The sequence below is a fragment of the Bufo gargarizans genome, chromosome 3, assembly GCF_014858855.1.
Source record: "Bufo gargarizans isolate SCDJY-AF-19 chromosome 3, ASM1485885v1, whole genome shotgun sequence".
Taxonomy (NCBI): Eukaryota; Metazoa; Chordata; class Amphibia; order Anura; family Bufonidae; genus Bufo; species Bufo gargarizans.
Genome location: NC_058082.1, coordinates 372,678,496 through 372,695,722, shown reverse-complemented (window position 1 = coordinate 372,695,722; position 17,227 = coordinate 372,678,496). Strand labels below are relative to the sequence as shown.

The 17,227-nt window shown below is 43.0% G+C and overlaps 1 protein-coding gene across 3 annotated transcripts in view; it reads left to right on the top strand.

Annotated features, from left to right (window-relative positions):
• ACACA (acetyl-CoA carboxylase alpha) overlaps window positions 1-17,227 on the top strand; it is a 932,629-nt gene that overhangs the window by 263,573 nt on the left and 651,829 nt on the right. For all 3 annotated transcript variants that reach the window (XM_044288111.1, XM_044288112.1, XM_044288113.1), the window contains exons 25-28: window positions 4,767-4,880; window positions 4,985-5,098; window positions 10,739-10,828; window positions 12,731-12,849. In XM_044288111.1, the coding sequence (XP_044144046.1) occupies window positions 4,767-4,880; window positions 4,985-5,098; window positions 10,739-10,828; window positions 12,731-12,849 (437 nt within the window). The remainder of the gene's footprint in view (window positions 1-4,766; window positions 4,881-4,984; window positions 5,099-10,738; window positions 10,829-12,730; window positions 12,850-17,227) is intronic.

The window sequence follows — 17,227 nt, the reverse complement described above, 5'->3', positions numbered from 1 at the left end:
TGCCTTTTTTGCCATCAAAAATAATGAAACCCATTCCAGACCACCTTATGCATATAGACATTGGCCGCCAGGTGCCTGATGTTTTAAAGAGCAGGCACCCAGGGTTAATGTATGCAATTGACGAAAAAGTGCATACATTTAACCCCTCAGATGGCATGGTCAAATGTTACCATGGCATCTGTGAAGTCAAAAAACGTAAGCGAGCTCCTGGCTGGGCACCAGGAGTGTATGGAAGCCTCGATCCTTCTGAATAATCTGAGGATGCCACACATATCCTGCCTGTAAAACTGTGGCGGAATTTATTTTATTTTTTCCCAATTCCACCTCATTTAGATCCGGCTAATGGCAAAACTGAAAAAAAAAAGGTCAAAATACCCATAGTTGCACACACTCCAAAATGGTATCAATAAAAACTACAGATCGTCCCGCTAAAAATGAGCTCCCACACAACTCAGTTGTCATGGGGAAGGGGAAAACGCCAGATACACACAAAAGAAAGACAACAGTCTAGGCCTCAAAAGCTAAAGAGTGACCTCCTAGTAATCCCTAGGCCTTTCCCTAACTCCTGTCAGTATGAGCAGATACTGATGGTGGAAATGCTCATATGCCGGATACCTATGCCCTGCTAAAACTGACGACCCCTAGAATACGTAGCAGGAGACGAGACAGCTGGTTCCTTCCCAGATGAAGAAACCCCCGTCTCCCTGAGGCCTAGAACCAAAACACACCAGAGAACAACAAACAGAATAGGCAACTTGTACTTCGTTTTGAGATGAATGGAGAAGCAGGAGATTCAAGACGAACAAGCTCTTTCAACTCCAAGAGGAAATATCAACCGCATGGTCGGCAGTGTGAGGCAGACCTAAATAGAGACTCATCACTGATAACAAGCAGAACCTGAGGAGAGGTGAGATCCTGCCAAACAACCATGTACAGAGAGACCTGTCAGCCTCACGTGCAGCAAGTCTATCCGATCTTCTCACTTCTGTCACAGGAGGGACCGTGACATCAGTAGACATAAATATAAAAAAAAGAAACTACAGGGGTCAGAATATGCTGATATTAAGAATTTCTACGTTTTCATTTATTTTTACAGTATTTTGATTTTGATATTTAAAAAAAACTATACATATGTGGTATCGTTGTAATTGTACTGACCCAGAGAATGAAGAGAATCAGTTTTGACTTAAACAGAATGCCATAGGGACAAAGACTGTAAAACGGTGGAGAAATTGGGATTTTTTTTTTTTCTAATTCCACCCCATTTTGGAGTGCCCCTCAAAAGACAAGGGCACTGCATACCTCTGGAAAAGAAAGTTATGTCTCCAGAAATGACAAGGCTTCTTCACCATAAGAACAGTAAATCTGTGGCATAGTCTACCTGAGGAGGTGGTTACTACAGGAACAGCAGATGGTTATCACAAAAGCTTAGATGAATTCATACAATGTGCTTATGAAAATTGGTCAGAATTCTGGTTTCTCACTCCCCTTCCCTTAATGTAACTATGTATATGTAACATGTATAATTTTTTGGGCATTTTTAATTTCCCATGTTTATTTGTATTAAAAATAAAATCCTGCAGCTTTCATCTTGGCTATGAAGTGTAATAACATGCTGATAATTGTTAATCTGCAGAGAGAGATTTTCAGTAGTGTGACGAATACCACCCCTCGTGCCCGCTTGATGTCAACTATTTCAAGCTCACGAGGTACGGTATGTTCACTGGTTACCAAGGCGTGACGTTACTCCCTCATGAAGGAGCAGATAAGGTCAGTCTTGGTACAGTTTTCACAGATTGCTCCTGTCCACAGGGACACAAAGAGGCAACAAGCTGAGAGCGCCTTGTCACTGCCCCAGTGAAACAGCGCGTTCTCATCCCAGAAAGACTGCCACTAGTTTGTTGTTTAATATAAGCCTGGTCCGTTAACGTGATTATATAGGGTAAGAAACCAACCAGCGGTAGCGTATTACTAGGCCAAAACACGGACCTGGGGGATTCATGATCGATATAACAGACGGCACAAGATTTAATTATATATTTAATTGCCTTAAGGGCTCACTAGACATAACACTATACACACAAATAATATATACAGTGGTCTGAGGTTACAAATACAGGTGGTATGGTACAAACAGGGTTAAGCAGAACAAAAGTCTGTTTACCAGATGAATGAGTTCACATGGTGGGCAGTGATGTCAGCAGGTTTCAAGTCCCTCTGAACACATGGCACGATGTGACCATCCTTCAGAGAAAAGACCCACCCGCTTGCTGGCACAAGCCTTTTAAACTGTAGCCGGACCCTCCTCTTCCTGCTTCTGGGAAGGGTCCCCCCCTCCCTGCTGATACTGGCAGCTCAATGACCTACAAAACACTTTAGGGTTCATAGCTCCAGACCAGAAGGTCACAGGGAGATGGTACTGGGACCAACAGAGCCGCCTAGGTTCCAGCTACAAGTATAGTCCAAGCATGGTAGCGTTATTGGGTTTCTGTGGGGAGATATGTATATCTCCCTTCCCTGGAACCCGACCTCAACCTATAACTATGGGCATGTTCGTCTTTGCCCCAGGATCGCATAAATATATTTGACTTGTGTCTGGGATGGATGGTTGATTCAGAATTCCTTATGAACCACTGGTTCCATGGTGTCTGGGGGGAAATTATAGTTCTGGGCAAGGGCTGAGACCCCCTACAGAGAGGTTTTCCTGTAGGATTAGCTGGCCTCCATTCTGGCTGGTTGAGGTGTGAATTCATGCGCATGCGAACTCCTTGAAGCTAGAACCCCTGTGGAGTTCACTACCTCTGCTATCTTACAAGCAAATGGTTGGAGTGAGAACTTAATTTGCAGGTACACTGACAAAGGTGAATCAGATGAATATCCTCACAAGTAGCCTTTTCATTATCATCACATGCAAAATGACAATGAAAGTCTGAATTAAGAGAAGGCCTCATGCACGCGGCCGTTGTTGCCCGAAACACCATGTCCGCAATATATGGGCACCAGCTGTTTGTGCACCCTATACCGGATGTGGACCCATTCACTTCAATGCACTAAGTTTTCGCAGTGTAGACTGTCATATTTGATTCATGGACCCCATTCAAGTGAATGGGTCTGTGTTGACATACATGGTCTGTGCCTGTGCATTGCCGACCACAATTTGCGGTACGCAGCACAGGCCAACAAACTGTCATGTCCATGAGGCATAAAGTTAAGTTTTCACCATCAATTGATGTGAATCATGTAAGCCTATATTACCTTCTGCTCTTTCTGCACAGTGACATATGGACAGTTCAAAAAGCATATCTAGATCTCTCTCCAATAAAAGTCGATGACCATTTCATGTCTATTGTGTTTATGGTCCACTTGGCTATTGTAAAGCATATCTTCAAATGCTGTTAACAGCAGATAAGATGACTGCCCCTTTAATCATGTACAGAAAGTAAGAATTCTAAAATCAGGAAATAAAAAAAATGGATATGGAAAAGGGGAATATCTGTTTTTAATTTGTAAAATTAAAGGTTATGTACACCTTTTGGGGACAGTTTTTAAAAATTATTCAAATGTGCTGATTTTGAGCTAAAAACATTTCAATTGGTCTTTATTGAAAAATTTAGAACCACTGTCTTTGAACATTCAGATCCGGCTACTAGATAAACTCACGGCTGCACAGTCTGTTTGGTCAGGCAGCTCAGCTGACTGGCTCCGTATCGCTGATCTTTGACCTCCTAAACCCTCATTTACAGCTCAATTCTTATGTTCCTCATGAGAATATTGCCTGTATTGCACAATAAGATTTTCTGACATGTTTTCTGACCGATCATTGGTTAGAGGGCCATTTACACACACAGATTTTTTTTATACATGCCAACTATTGGTCTTATTGGACAGAAATTGTTAAGATAATCTGGTGTAATACAGCCCTAAGTGTTTTTGACCTTTTAGTAGAGATAAGACAGCTAGAAAAACAGTTAACCCTTTGTAACAGAATGGCTCAATATTTTTTATAAAGACAAGTTGGAAAAAAGATTTTAGCCCAAAATGAGTAAGGCTACTTTCACACTAGCGTTCGTCGGTCCGCTCGTGAGCTCCGTTTGAAGGAGCTCACGAGCGGACCCGAACGCAGCCGTCCAGCCCTGATGCAGTCTGAATGGAGCGGATCCGCTCAGACTGCATCAGTCTGGCGGCGTTCAGCCTCCACTCCGCTCGCCTCCGCACGGACAGGCGGACAGCTGAACGCTGCTTGCAGCGTTCGGGTGTCCGCCTGGCCGTGCGGAGGCGTGCGGATCCGTGCGGATCCACCCAGACTTACAATGTAAGTCAATGGGGACGGATCCGTTTGAAGATGCCACAATATGGCTCAATCTTCAGGCGGATCCGTCCCCCATTGACTTTACATTGAAAGTCTGGACGGATCCGTACGAGGCTATTTTCACACTTAGCTGTTATATGCTAAAAATAATGCAGACGGATCCGTTCTGAACGGAGCCTCCGTCTGCATTATTATGATCGGATCCGTTCAGAACGGATCCGATCGAACGCTAGTGTGAAAGTAGCCTTAAATTGCCTCAAATGTGTACATAGCTTTTAAAGGTAATTCTTTACCTTTATGGCCACGATGTGATGCAAAACCAATTACCAGTACCAACATTGATAAGGTTGATTATATTTTCTAGCTGTTAATACTAATCAAATTTAATAATGACTATTAAAATCTGTCACCTAAAATGAAAAGTATTTCTTTATTCTAAATGTTACTTTATATCTAGGATCAGTTGTGTGGACGGGATCCTACATTAACAGATGAGTTGTTGAATATCTTGACAGAGCTCACCCAACTAAGCAAAACAACTAATTCAAAAGTGGCTTTGCGGGCCCGTCAGGTATATTTCTGATTTTATAATCCTGTGCCATCTGTTTTATTTCACATGAATTGTGGGTGCAGTGTTAACTTTTGGAATTGGTAAATCATTTTCTTAATTTTCAGGTCCTTATTGCTTCACATTTGCCTTCATATGAGCTTCGCCACAACCAAGTGGAATCCATTTTCTTGTCTGCCATTGACATGTATGGGCATCAGTTCTGCATTGAAAATCTTCAGGTAATTTCTATAATGAAGTGTTAGGCTTTTTGCACACAACTGTATTTGGGATCGCAGGTAATCCTATACACAGTGTTGAATCATTTCAGTGGGACCATGCACATCTCTCTTTAAAATTTCAGCAGAATATAGTTGACTTGGTTATCACCTAGGAGCACTATTTTCTTTTCTTCTCTGAGCAAACTTAGTCCAGAAAATGAAACTCCATGTAAAACAATGTAGGTCACAATCTAATGTGCTGTATGGTCCCACAATGTGTACTGTATTACTGCTGAAATGCACACCGCTATGTGCATAGAATTTAAGTGTGAATTTTGATCCTAGGTGCTGCTATGGGTAGAGAATTAATTTAGTGGATGCATAATGAAAACTGAGGGGGTCATTTATTATCCAGTAATATTCCTATTAAGAAGCTGGCTTATGCTTAGACTGGCGCTGGATGCCGAAGGCCGCCAGATATAGGGGTTAAGTTTAGCGTCTAAACAGCCAGGCTTAATAAATGAGCCCCTGAGTTTTTAAATATGGCTATCTGATATTAAGAGTGTTCTAGTGAAGTTAGAAATAATATTTAAAGGGGTTGTCCTGCCAAAAATAATCTACAGTTTTCAAATTGGCACCTGGCTCTGAATACCTTTGTAATTGCATGTAATTAAAAGTTTAGCATAACCACTGAGTTTTTCAATAAAATGTATCTGTATAGCGCCACCTGCTTTGTGTTTTTTTTTTATTTATTTTTTTTTTTATTTCTTTGACCTGCTAACTCAGGCTGCACATGCTCAGTTTCATCCTTCATCTGCCTTCAGCTGTGGTAGGGAGAGCTGAGACACTCCCCCTGAGCTGCAGCATAAAATACCCTCCCCTTGAGCTTCCATTTTGATATAATCCTAGCAGAACAATGAATGTGGCCATCTCTGGATCAATGTGAGGTACAGGGTTGGTTCAAGCTTTGTTAGAAAGAGGTTGTCATGTACTATATGATAGCTGATTTTCACCTTTTACATTAGTCCTGGAATAACACCTTTAACCCCGTAACGCAGAACACCGTGCATTGCCAGAATGCACTCCGCCTTACATGCACGGCGGGATGATTGGGCGGCACCAGAGTGGTGCGCGCCCGATCACTGCAAGGGTCCGGCAGTCCCTGGTAGCCAGGCCCCTGCTGTGTCCGCTGGCATCGCTGTTTACAGCGATGCCGGCGGATTAACACCTTCTATGCCGCTGTCCGCGTTGATTGCGACATAGAAGTGGTTTGCGGCGGGTGAAGCAGCGCATAGAGTCCCCGAGCTGCTGTGGTGGGGACCCGATGCGTGACAAGGCTGCCAGATGCCGTGCAGAGGCTGCCCAATGCCCTGCACGGCATCAGGACCTGCCTTCTACAGGTGCCGAGGAGATCCAGACTCGGGCTGTGTCTCCTAGGCAACCTGTTTGTGTACTACTCACTGTAGTACACGAACAGGCAATGCATTACAATACAGATATATTGTAATGCATTGCAGAGGGGATCAGACCCCCAAAAGTTGAAGTCCCAAAAAGTTTCAAAAATGCTTTATTATGTAAAACTTAAACAAACGACCCCAAGAATTTGTCATATTTGATATTGTTGTGTCCGTAACAACCTGCTCTATAAAAATAGCTCATGATCTAATTTACGTTGTAAATGGCAAAACAGCTAATTTTTGTTAGCTTGCCTCACAAAAAGTGTAATATAGAGCAACCAAAAATCATCTGTACCCTAAAATAGTACCAACAAAACTGCCAGCTTATCCCGTAGTTTCCAAAATGGGGTCACTTTTTTGTAGTTTCTACTCTAGGGGTGCATCAGGTGGTCTTCAAACGTGACATGGCAAGTTAAAATTATCCCAGTGAAATCTGCCCTCCAAAAACCATATGGCGTTCCTTTCCTTCTGCGCCCTGCCATGTGGCCATACAGCAGTTTTTGACCACATCTGTAAACGACAGAATCCGGACAATAAATATTGTGTTTTGTTTGGCTGTTAACCTTTGCTTTGTTAGCGGAAAAAATTATTAAAATGGAAAATCTGCCAAAAAAAGGAAATTCGGAAATTCCATCTCCATTTTCCATTAAGGTCGAGTTCACACGAACATGTGTGATCCGTGGCCGTATTTGCGGCAATACACTGCCACAGTACCGTGTGCATTCCGCATCACGATTGCGGACCCATTCACTTCAATGGGTCCGCAAATCCGGAATTGCGGAACGGCCGCACTGAACAGGACCCTAAGAAGCACTACGGAGTGCTTCCGTGGGGTTTCGTCCAGTACTTCCGTTCCGCAAAAAGATGGAACATGTCCTATCTTTTTGTGGAATGAGCGGATCGCGGACCCATTAAAGTGAATGGGTCCGCGATCCGATGCGGCTAACCTACGGCCGGCGATCATGCATTGCGGCCCGCAGCTCGGGCACGGGTCACACACGTTCGTGTGAACTCGCCCTAATTCTTGTGGAACACCTAAATGGTTAACAAAGTTTCTAAAATCAGTTTTAAATACCTTGAGGGGTGTAATTTCTAAAATAGGGTAATTTTTGGGTGGTTTCTTGTATGTAAGCCTCACAAAGTGACTTCAGACCAGAACTGGTCCTTAAAAAGTGGTTTTTGGAAATTTTCTGAAAAATTTCAAGGTTTGCTTCTAAACTTATAAGCCTTCTAATGTCCCCCCAAAAAATAAAATGGCATTCATAAAATGATCCAAACATGAACTAGACATATGGGAAATGTAAAGTAATAACCATTTTTGTTTCAAAAATGCTTTTATTGTGTTAAATGTAAAAATAAAAAGTATACATATTAGATATCGCCTCGTGAAATTGTAGGAGGTATCACTATCTGTTTTAAAAACAGAGAAATTGAAATTTTGAAAGTTGCGAATTTTTCAAGATTTCTGGTAAATTTGGTATTTTTTTTATGAATGAAATATTTTGATTCAAATTTACCACTGTCATGAAGTACAATATGTGATGAGAAAACAGTCTTTGATAAGTAAAAGCGTTTTAAAGTGATCACCACATAAAGTGACACATGTCAGATTAGCAAAAATCTGTCTGGTCCTTAAGGGGTTAAGGTGTAAAGTTAATGTGCAACCTTTTGTAGAATGTGAACTTCATGTTACAGGGATTTTCCCACTTATTTCCCGCAAAATAGGGGGTTGGGTGTTTGATTGCTGGAGTTGCATTTCTGGAGCCCCCATGAATTGCATAATTGGATGTGCCCTATCAGAACAAAGGGTCGTACACATGTGTGACCACTGCTCCATTCAATTTTATGGGACCAACAGATATGGTGCCGTGCTCAACAGCCTCATAGAAGTGAATGGAACAGTGGCCATGTATATGTACTACTGCTTCAATCTCTTCTAGGACTTTGGGACCTCTGATTTAGTGATTGCTGGTGGTCTCCGCAGTCGGACCACTAACTATACCTATCCTTTTATTCCTAGTATAGAAGATAAATGATCTTGTGTTTCTGACTGCCGAGGACCAGAGCAGTTAGACACTTCTGCCTTATCCTGTGAATAGGGGATATCTGTTAGTGGTAAAAATCTAAATAAAAGATAGGTTCATATAACAGTATATTTGACTTGTGACTGAATACTGGATAATGCTCAGCCATGTTTGCTGGTTTGACATTTGTTTTCTTAGGAGAATACTAATATTACAGATGAGTGAATTTTTAAAAAATCAATCTGAATTTGTGATGAATCGCATTAAAAATCAGCTATTTCCCGGCTGCAGAGATCCTGTATATTAGGGTAGAACACTGTGTATTGCAGAAACATGCATAGGTAGTCCGCTGTGGTAGTGAAAGTTACTTTGTGTCTGTATGACAGGCAGTTGACAGGCGCCACTCTTAGAATCACTTGAAACTTGATTAATTTGGTCTGTTTTTGTCCCCTTGACTAAGTGAAGTGTGAACTTATCCTTATAGGTCAATGTTAGCATCAGGTATGAAGAACTGTGCAGTGGCCCCAGACTGTACCATAGAGTCAGAGTCCTCTCCTTTTTCCTCCACAGTCTTCAGCTGATGCCACATAGATTTCTACAGAACCTGTTCTGTTACACACTGATAGAAGTAGAGCACCCCGACAGAGTGGAGAGGGTGTCAGCAGTAAGTTTGGGTTGATGTCACTGTTTGTTTTGCCCTTCTTCTTATCATCGGATCCTCCTGTCATTTGAGCATCTTCCTTCACATTGTCAGCATTTGGTTCTTAATCCATCAGTATTGCTAAGGCCGAAAAAATAAAATAGGTGTGGATCCAAAACAGAGATGACATGTGATTGGAACGTTTGCATGTCGTCTGTGTTTTGTAACCGCTCTTGCTTTTGGCTTCCAAATCATGAGCATATCCTGATGCAAAATAAGGGACCGTGTGATAAAGGCCTCACGGATTCTCCAAAGACAGAGTCCGTTTGGCATTTTTCCATCCTTCTGACAGATCAGAAGAAGGGTAAAACAAATGATGTCAACAAGGCCAAACGGGGACACTAGTGACATCAAACCAAGGTGATCGTAGAGGTCCAGAAAGGTCCAAATCCTTTCAGTCACCATTAGTTCTTTCCAGACAGGTAGGCTCCTGCATAGCAGACGGTCTATAGTGGGCACATATGGCTTCAGACCTCACACTGCTGCAACCCTGCTGACTCATGGCCATGCTACCACCATGCTAGCTCAGCCGCTGCCTGATGCTCAAGTTGGCACCATATTCCCCTGATGATGAAGCCCCCTTTTTGCCTGGCTCCCACGTGCAATCTGCTACATCATCATCCACTACTGTCTGCACGTTGCTGATGTCACCTTCACCAGTCTTAGGGCCACGTGCCTGACCTCTCGCAACACCAGCTCCCATGTGACTCTCATCGTTGCTACTTGCCCACCTATCTCTGCTCCACATCTTGGCTGGGCAGTAGCTGCTGACTGTCCTTTTAGAAGCTCATCCTCTCTGAGAAGTGGAGCCAATGGCATACAATACTTCTCGAGCAGAAGGAACAGAAAATTAAAGAGGCAAGTTCAGTACAGGTGGGGGCACAGAGCTTGTTCCCAGGCCATGCCAACTAAGCGTGGTGTCAGATTAACCCACGACTCCTGGCTGGGGGTGTGTGATGTCACTTGAGATGAAATCGAAGACCAAGTAAACCATTTAAAGACAACTGGGTTGCTGGTCAAAACGCGACCGCTGGAAGACACTGGCAGCTCTGGCCTGTCGCTGCAACTGCTGCTACCAACCCCTCTTCTTCTGCTGCTATATCTGCCAGCTCCAGAAACATTTTGACCACTACCCGTTCACTTAGAAGGGCCTGTCACCTGTCTGTCGGACATACTGTACTGTAACAGTAACTGTAAGGGTAAAATGGCAGTAGTGTCAAAGCGTAATTTCACGACAATTACACAATTAGGGATTAAAGGAATATACTTATGTATCATAGAACGTGAACACCCTAAAATCTGTAGCATAAGGCTGCAATCATAGAATAATGTAACATTTGTTACTGTATATATAAAAATGTATGATTAAAATATTTCTGTAATCTGTTTCCATTGTTGTGTGTATCACAAGACTGATGTTTTTTTTTTTTTTTTTTTATATATATATATATATATATATATATATATATATATATAATAGAAACTTATTCTGTCTGAAACCTCCATCTTCGATGTCCTGCCCAACTTTTTTTACCACAGCAACCAGGTGGTAAGAATGGCTGCACTAGAGGTAAATATTTATCATATCCATAGCTCCATAGAATACAATCTACAGTGCAATGAACCAAAATTGGACAAAAAAATGAACCAAAATGGACAAAATTGTGCACAGAAGAGTAGGGAAGTGTAGTGGTCTTAATATTATGCTGCTTACCAATATATCTCAATCTACTGACAGATTCTTGATGTGCCTTTAGTAAATGCCCAGTGTTATTTTTTAACGCTACACACTTGAAGGATCACACTACATTCATTATAGCAAACTAAGGGCCTATTCACATGACTGTTTATGCTCAGTGCTCGTATTGCGAACCACGCTATATGGGCACTGGCCTTGTGCGCTCTGTTGCGGCTGTGGATCCTGGACTTTAATGTGTCCGCAATCAACAAAATACGGCAAAAGATAGGACATGTCTTATTGTTTGTTTGATGAGCAGAGACACTGATAGGAAGCCCACTGAAACGCTCGGAAGCGCATCTGTGGGCTTTCCTGTCCGTGCCTCCGCAGTGCAAAAGATAGGACATGTCCTGTCTTTTGCCGTATTCTGTGGTTTGTGGACCCATTCAAGTCATTGGATCCGCACCGCAATACAGTATTCACACGGCCGGTGCCCGTACATTGCAGAACACTGTTTGCAGTCCGCAGCACTGGCACTGAGCCCATACATTTGTGTGACTGGACCCTAAAGCTCACTATGTAGAGATAAATGCTAGTGATCAGTATTTCCATAATTCGCAGGGTACTGCTGCTTTTGTTCCCGTTTCCATGCTGCCATTATCATGAACCTCCTTTAAAGTAGTGGCAAAAGTGTTATGATTAAAATGTACCTCCAATGATCCACGTATGTAAATTTAGGTCTCTATTCGAATTAATAGAATACATGGTCTGTGCTGTAAGTTAGCTAAAATACCCAAACAGGGAATTGCATTCTGCTTGTTTTTCTGTACAGGGAGCTTGTCATTTGATTGCAGGGCTTTCGGTCCAGTATAGTAGTTAATGGCTTTAGGGTACTTTCACACTAGCGTTTTTCTTTTCTGGTATAGAGTTCCGTCCTAGGGTCTCTATAAAAAATAGAAACTGATCCGTTTGTCCGTATGACAAATGGACAGACGAATCCGTTCTTGCAATGCATTTGTGAGACTTACCCGCATCCGGATCAGTCTACAAATGCTGTCCGTTTGCATGCAGATTGTCGGATCTGTATATGTATGTGCCGATTTAGGTATTTCTAAACATTATCTGTTGTGAAATTCGAATCTGGGGAAAAGAAAGGATAAAGGGGTTTCCATGATTTTTAAACATAATTATTTTTTATTTTTCTCTCCTCTGAGGTGGGTGTCAGCAGCATACGGATTTATTAATTATATATTTTCTGGTGATAAGAATTAACACAATAAAATTGTGAATGGAAAAAAATATATATACTGGGTGTGTACCCACAGTCTGAAAAAATGGCAGCACTGATTGGATAGAGTAAGTCTGTGCATGTGCACCCCCCCCCAACTGGTTACCTCCCCTCTATACCCTAAATGAAGGCTAATAGCAATTAATTCATAACTTCTAGTAGAAATAATAAAGGAACGGCACAACATACAGAAATAAGAATAGATGCTCCAGAATTATTACTTGGGGAATGCATGATGCTATTAAAACAGGAATGTCAGGAGTGTTGAAAGGTCCTCTTTAAATGTGTTTTCTGGTTAGCATTAACATTCTTTAAAATAATACAAAAATAACACAAAACCACACAATCCATGGTGTGTGCAACTGGTACTCCACTGGATGGCACACTACCGCTTGCACTTGGTCTTCTTTATTTTTGTTTTAAAGAACCAGTGTAAACCGTAATAGTTCATTACTTATAACGAGAATGGGATATGTATTGTTAATGTGATTTTCTTATTTGTTCAGGTGTATGTACGGCGGGCATACATTGCCTATGAACTGAATAGTGTGCAGCATCGGCAGCTAAAGGACAACACCTGTGTAGTTGAGTTTCAGTTTATGTTACCAACATCTCATCCAAACAGGTTAGTACTGCACTTTGTTAATGCACAATTGCGGATTAATATACCGTATTTATCGGCGTATAACACGCACTTTTTCCCCCTGAAAATAGGGGGCAAATGATGTATGCGCGTTATACGCCGATTAGGGCTGAAACGTGTCCTCCGGAGGCCAGAGAGGCAGGACCGAGCCGGCCGGCACAGCGGAGGGAGGAGGAAGGAGGAGGGAGTCCCTCCCTCCCCACTGTGCGCGGCTGCCGCTGAACACCAATGAGGACAGAGTAGGAGGGGAGGGACTGTGGCCACTGCGCCACCAATGAATGTGCCGGCCATATCCCACAGGGTCCCCCTCCTCCCCCCCCATCATTGGTGGCAGTTTGCAGTTCCGATCGGAGCCCCAGCAGTGTAATGCTGGGGCTCCGATCGGTTACCATGGCAGCCAGGAGTCACGCTACTGAAGTCCTGGCTGCCATGGTATGTTAGTGAGCAGAGAGCAGCGCATTATACTCACGTGCGCTGTGGCCGCCGGTCGCTCCTTCTTCTGTCTGTGCGGCGGATTGCTAATGCTTACAGCATTAGCAATGCGCCGCACAGACCTATGAGAAGGAGCGACCGGCGGCCACAGTGCACGTGAGTATAATGCGCTGCTCTCTGCTCACTAACATACCATGGCAGCCAGGACTTCAGTAGCGTGACTCCTGGCTGCCATGGTAACCGATCGGAGCCCCAGCATTACACTGCTGGGGCTCCGATCGGAACTGCAAACTGCCACCAATGATGGGGGGGGGGAGGAGGACCCTGTGGCCACTGCCACCAATGATTAATACTGGGGAGGGGGGGGGGGGGGTTGCGTTACCAGAGGGGGCAGATCAGAGGCTTTATTTGAAATTTAAATTTTTTTTCCTGAAATTTCCCTCTTAAAATGAAGGTGCGTGTTATACGCCTGTGCGTGTTATACGCCGATAAATACGGTATGTGTATGAATTTTGGAGACACCTGTATGGATTATTACACTATATGCTAATCATGACAAAATACACAATTATGTATGTATATAATCCAAAAATGGATATAATCAATCATGTAATTACACTTTTTTGCACAAATATGTTAGTTAACCCCCTAAGAACTCAGCCCTATTTCACCTTAAGGACTTGGCCATTTTTTGCAAATCTGACCAGTGTCACTTTAAGCGCTCATAACTTTAAAACGCTTTGACTTATCCAGGCCATTCTGAGATTGTTTTTTCCATCACATATTGTACTTCATGACACTGGTAAAATGAAGTTAAAAAAAATATTTTTTTTGCATTAAAAAATACCTAATTTACCAAATATTTTGAAAAATTTGCAAATTTCAAAGTTTCAGTTTCTCTACTTCTGTAATACATAGTAATACCCCCAAAAATTGTGATGACTTTACATTCCCCATATTTCTACTTCATGTTTGAATTATTTTGGGGATGTTACAAGGTTTAGAACTTTAGAAGCAAATATTGAAGCTAGAACTAAGAAGCAAAAGAAGTAATTTTTCAGAAATTTACAAAAACCCAAGTTTTAGGGACCACTACAGCTCTGAAGTCACTTTGTGAGGCTTACATAATAGAAACCACCCAAAAATGACCCCATTCTATAAACTATACCCCTCAAGGTATTCAAAACTGATTTTACAAACTTCGTTAACCCTTTAGGTGTTGCACAAGAGTTATTGGCAAATGGGGATGAAATTTGAGAATTTAATTTTTTTGCCTAATTTTCCATTTTAACCCATTTTTTCCACTAACAAAGCAAGGGTTAACAGCCAAACAAGACTGTATCTTTATTGCCCTGACTCTGCCGTTTACAGAAACACCCCATATGTGGCGGTAAACTACTGTACGGCCACACAGTGGGGCGTAGAGTGAAAGGTGCGCCGTTTGGTTTTTGGAAGGCAGATTTTGCTGGACTGGTCTTTTGACACCATGTCCCATTTGAAGCCCCCTGATGCACCCCTAGAGTACAAACTCCATGTCCCATTTGAAGACATCCTGATGCATCCTGAACTGATTGCTCTCCATTCAGAATGCATGGTGATATAACTGATCAGTTCTTTTCCAGTATAGAGCCCCTGTAACGGAACTCTATGTCGGATAAGAGGAACGCTAGTGTGAAAGTACCCTAAAATATTAAGTTTAAATACCCCCCTTTCCCAATTTTACATATAAAATATATGAACAATAAATAAATATATTACATAGCGCTGCGTCCGAAAAGTCCAAACTATTAAATTATTAAAAAATATCTTTTATGCGGTGAGCGCTGTAACAGAAATAAATAAATAAAAACCATGCGATTCGCCATTTTTTATCACCCCAAAAAATAGGATAGGACTGTTCTATTATGGGCCGAACGTTTCATAAAATGCGAAATGCACGTGGCTTTTTTTTGTGTGTTTTATTTTTTGCGTGGTATTGAGTATCGCAATACTTTTTTATGGTGATGAAAGCAAATCAAAATTTTGTTATCGAAACAACCCTACGCCGATCTGATTTGCGTAGCATTGTCACTGTACCAAAATTTTGATTCGGTTTCGATTTGGCGACAAATTTTTTTTAATTTGGCCCCTACGTTTTTCAGTTCAGGAGCCAATGGGTACTAGGTATTTATTTTAGTCTGGAGCACTGTGTTAGTCATAGCAGAAAGTACAGATCTTCTTCAATCACATATCCAGGTGGTCCTTGCTCATCTTCAGGATCTTTGCTGGATAGTCAATTGGGAGAAGTCCAGCCGCCTTCCAGCCAATCAGTTTTTCTGGGCATCCTTCTAGATTCCATCCTCCAGAAATCTTTCCTACCCTCCCCAAAGGTCCAGAATCTGAAGGTCAAAATCGGGCAATTCCTGAGAGGTCCGGCTTGCTCCCTAAGAGAAGGCATGAAAATGCTTGCTCGTCTCTCGTCATGTATCCCTGCAGTTGCCTGGGCTCAAGATCTTATACTCAGGAAATGGAACAGGTCTCAGCTAAGGCTACTTTCACACTAGCGTTCAGAGCGGATCCGTCTGAGACGGATCCGCTCATATAATGCAGATGGTGGCTCTGTTCAGAACGGATCCGTCTGCATTATATTGTAAAAAAAATTCTAAGTGTGAAAGTAGCCTGAACGGATCTGTCCAGACTTTTACATTGAAAGTCAATGGGGGACGGATCCGTTTGAAGATTGAGCCATAGTGTGTCATCTTCAAACTGATCCGTCCCCATTGACTTAAATTGTAAGTCTGGACGGATCCGCACGCCTCCGCATGGCCAGGCGGACACCCGAACGCTGCAAGCAGCGGAGCGGAGGCTGAACGCTGCCAGACTGATCCGCGTCCACTCAGAATGCATTAGTGCTGGACGGATGCGTTCGGGGCCGCTTGTGAGCCCGTGTTGGCTCAGAGACAAAAATCAACAGACTGGGTTTGCTGGAATCAGAAGGAGGTTTTCTCATTGACAACGGACGCCAGCTCCTGTGGCTGGGGCGCCCCTGCAGCCGAGAATTCCTTCCAGGGGACTTGGCCTGAATCTCAGAGGGGGATGTCATAAAATTGCAGGGAGCTTCGGGCAATATGGGAAGGTCTAAAGCAACACAGACCCAGTCAAGAAACCAGCATTTATTGGTCCACTTGGACAACTTGGTCTTCATCCGTCATCAAGGGGGTACAAGGCACGGTCATCTAAAGAGTCTCAAGACAGATATTCTCGTGGGCAGAAAATAATCTAAAATCCCTTACAGCGGTACACATAAAGGTCTCCCTCAATCTAAGGGCAGTCGGCACAGACTAGATCCAGGCAAATGGTCTCTTTCTCAGACAGCCTTTCAGAAGATCCAGGTCCAGTGGGGCAGTCCGAGCCTGGATCTGTTCGCCTCAAAGAAAAACCACAAGGTTCCTCATTAATTCTCCCTCAATCCAAGTGATCCCTGCATGGCGATAGATGCCTTCACTCAGGATTGGACATCAGGTCTTGTCTATGCCTTTCCACCAATCCTGATGGGCCTGCAGAAATTCGTGACAGATGTGTACCCTAATCCTGGTGGTCCCCTTTGGCCCAGAAGGGGCTGGTTCGGTATTCTGAGATCCCTCAGCTGGGAGGATCCAATCCTTTTTGCCCCGAAGGAGGACCTCCTAACATAGGGCCCAATCAACCATCTGAACCCCAGGCTTCTCAAACTATCAGCCTGGTTACTGAACAGTCCATCCTCTTAGGTCTGGGTTTATGCTCCGCAGAACATTCCAATACCTCCAGAGCATATCTTAATATGTGGAAAAAGTTTGCCTCTTGGCGGTCCACCCCCAATAACCCTCTCATTTTGGAGTTTCTCCAGGATGGATTGGATATGGGTCTCTCCCCAAACACTCTAAGGCTGGGTTCACACGAGCGTTGCGGG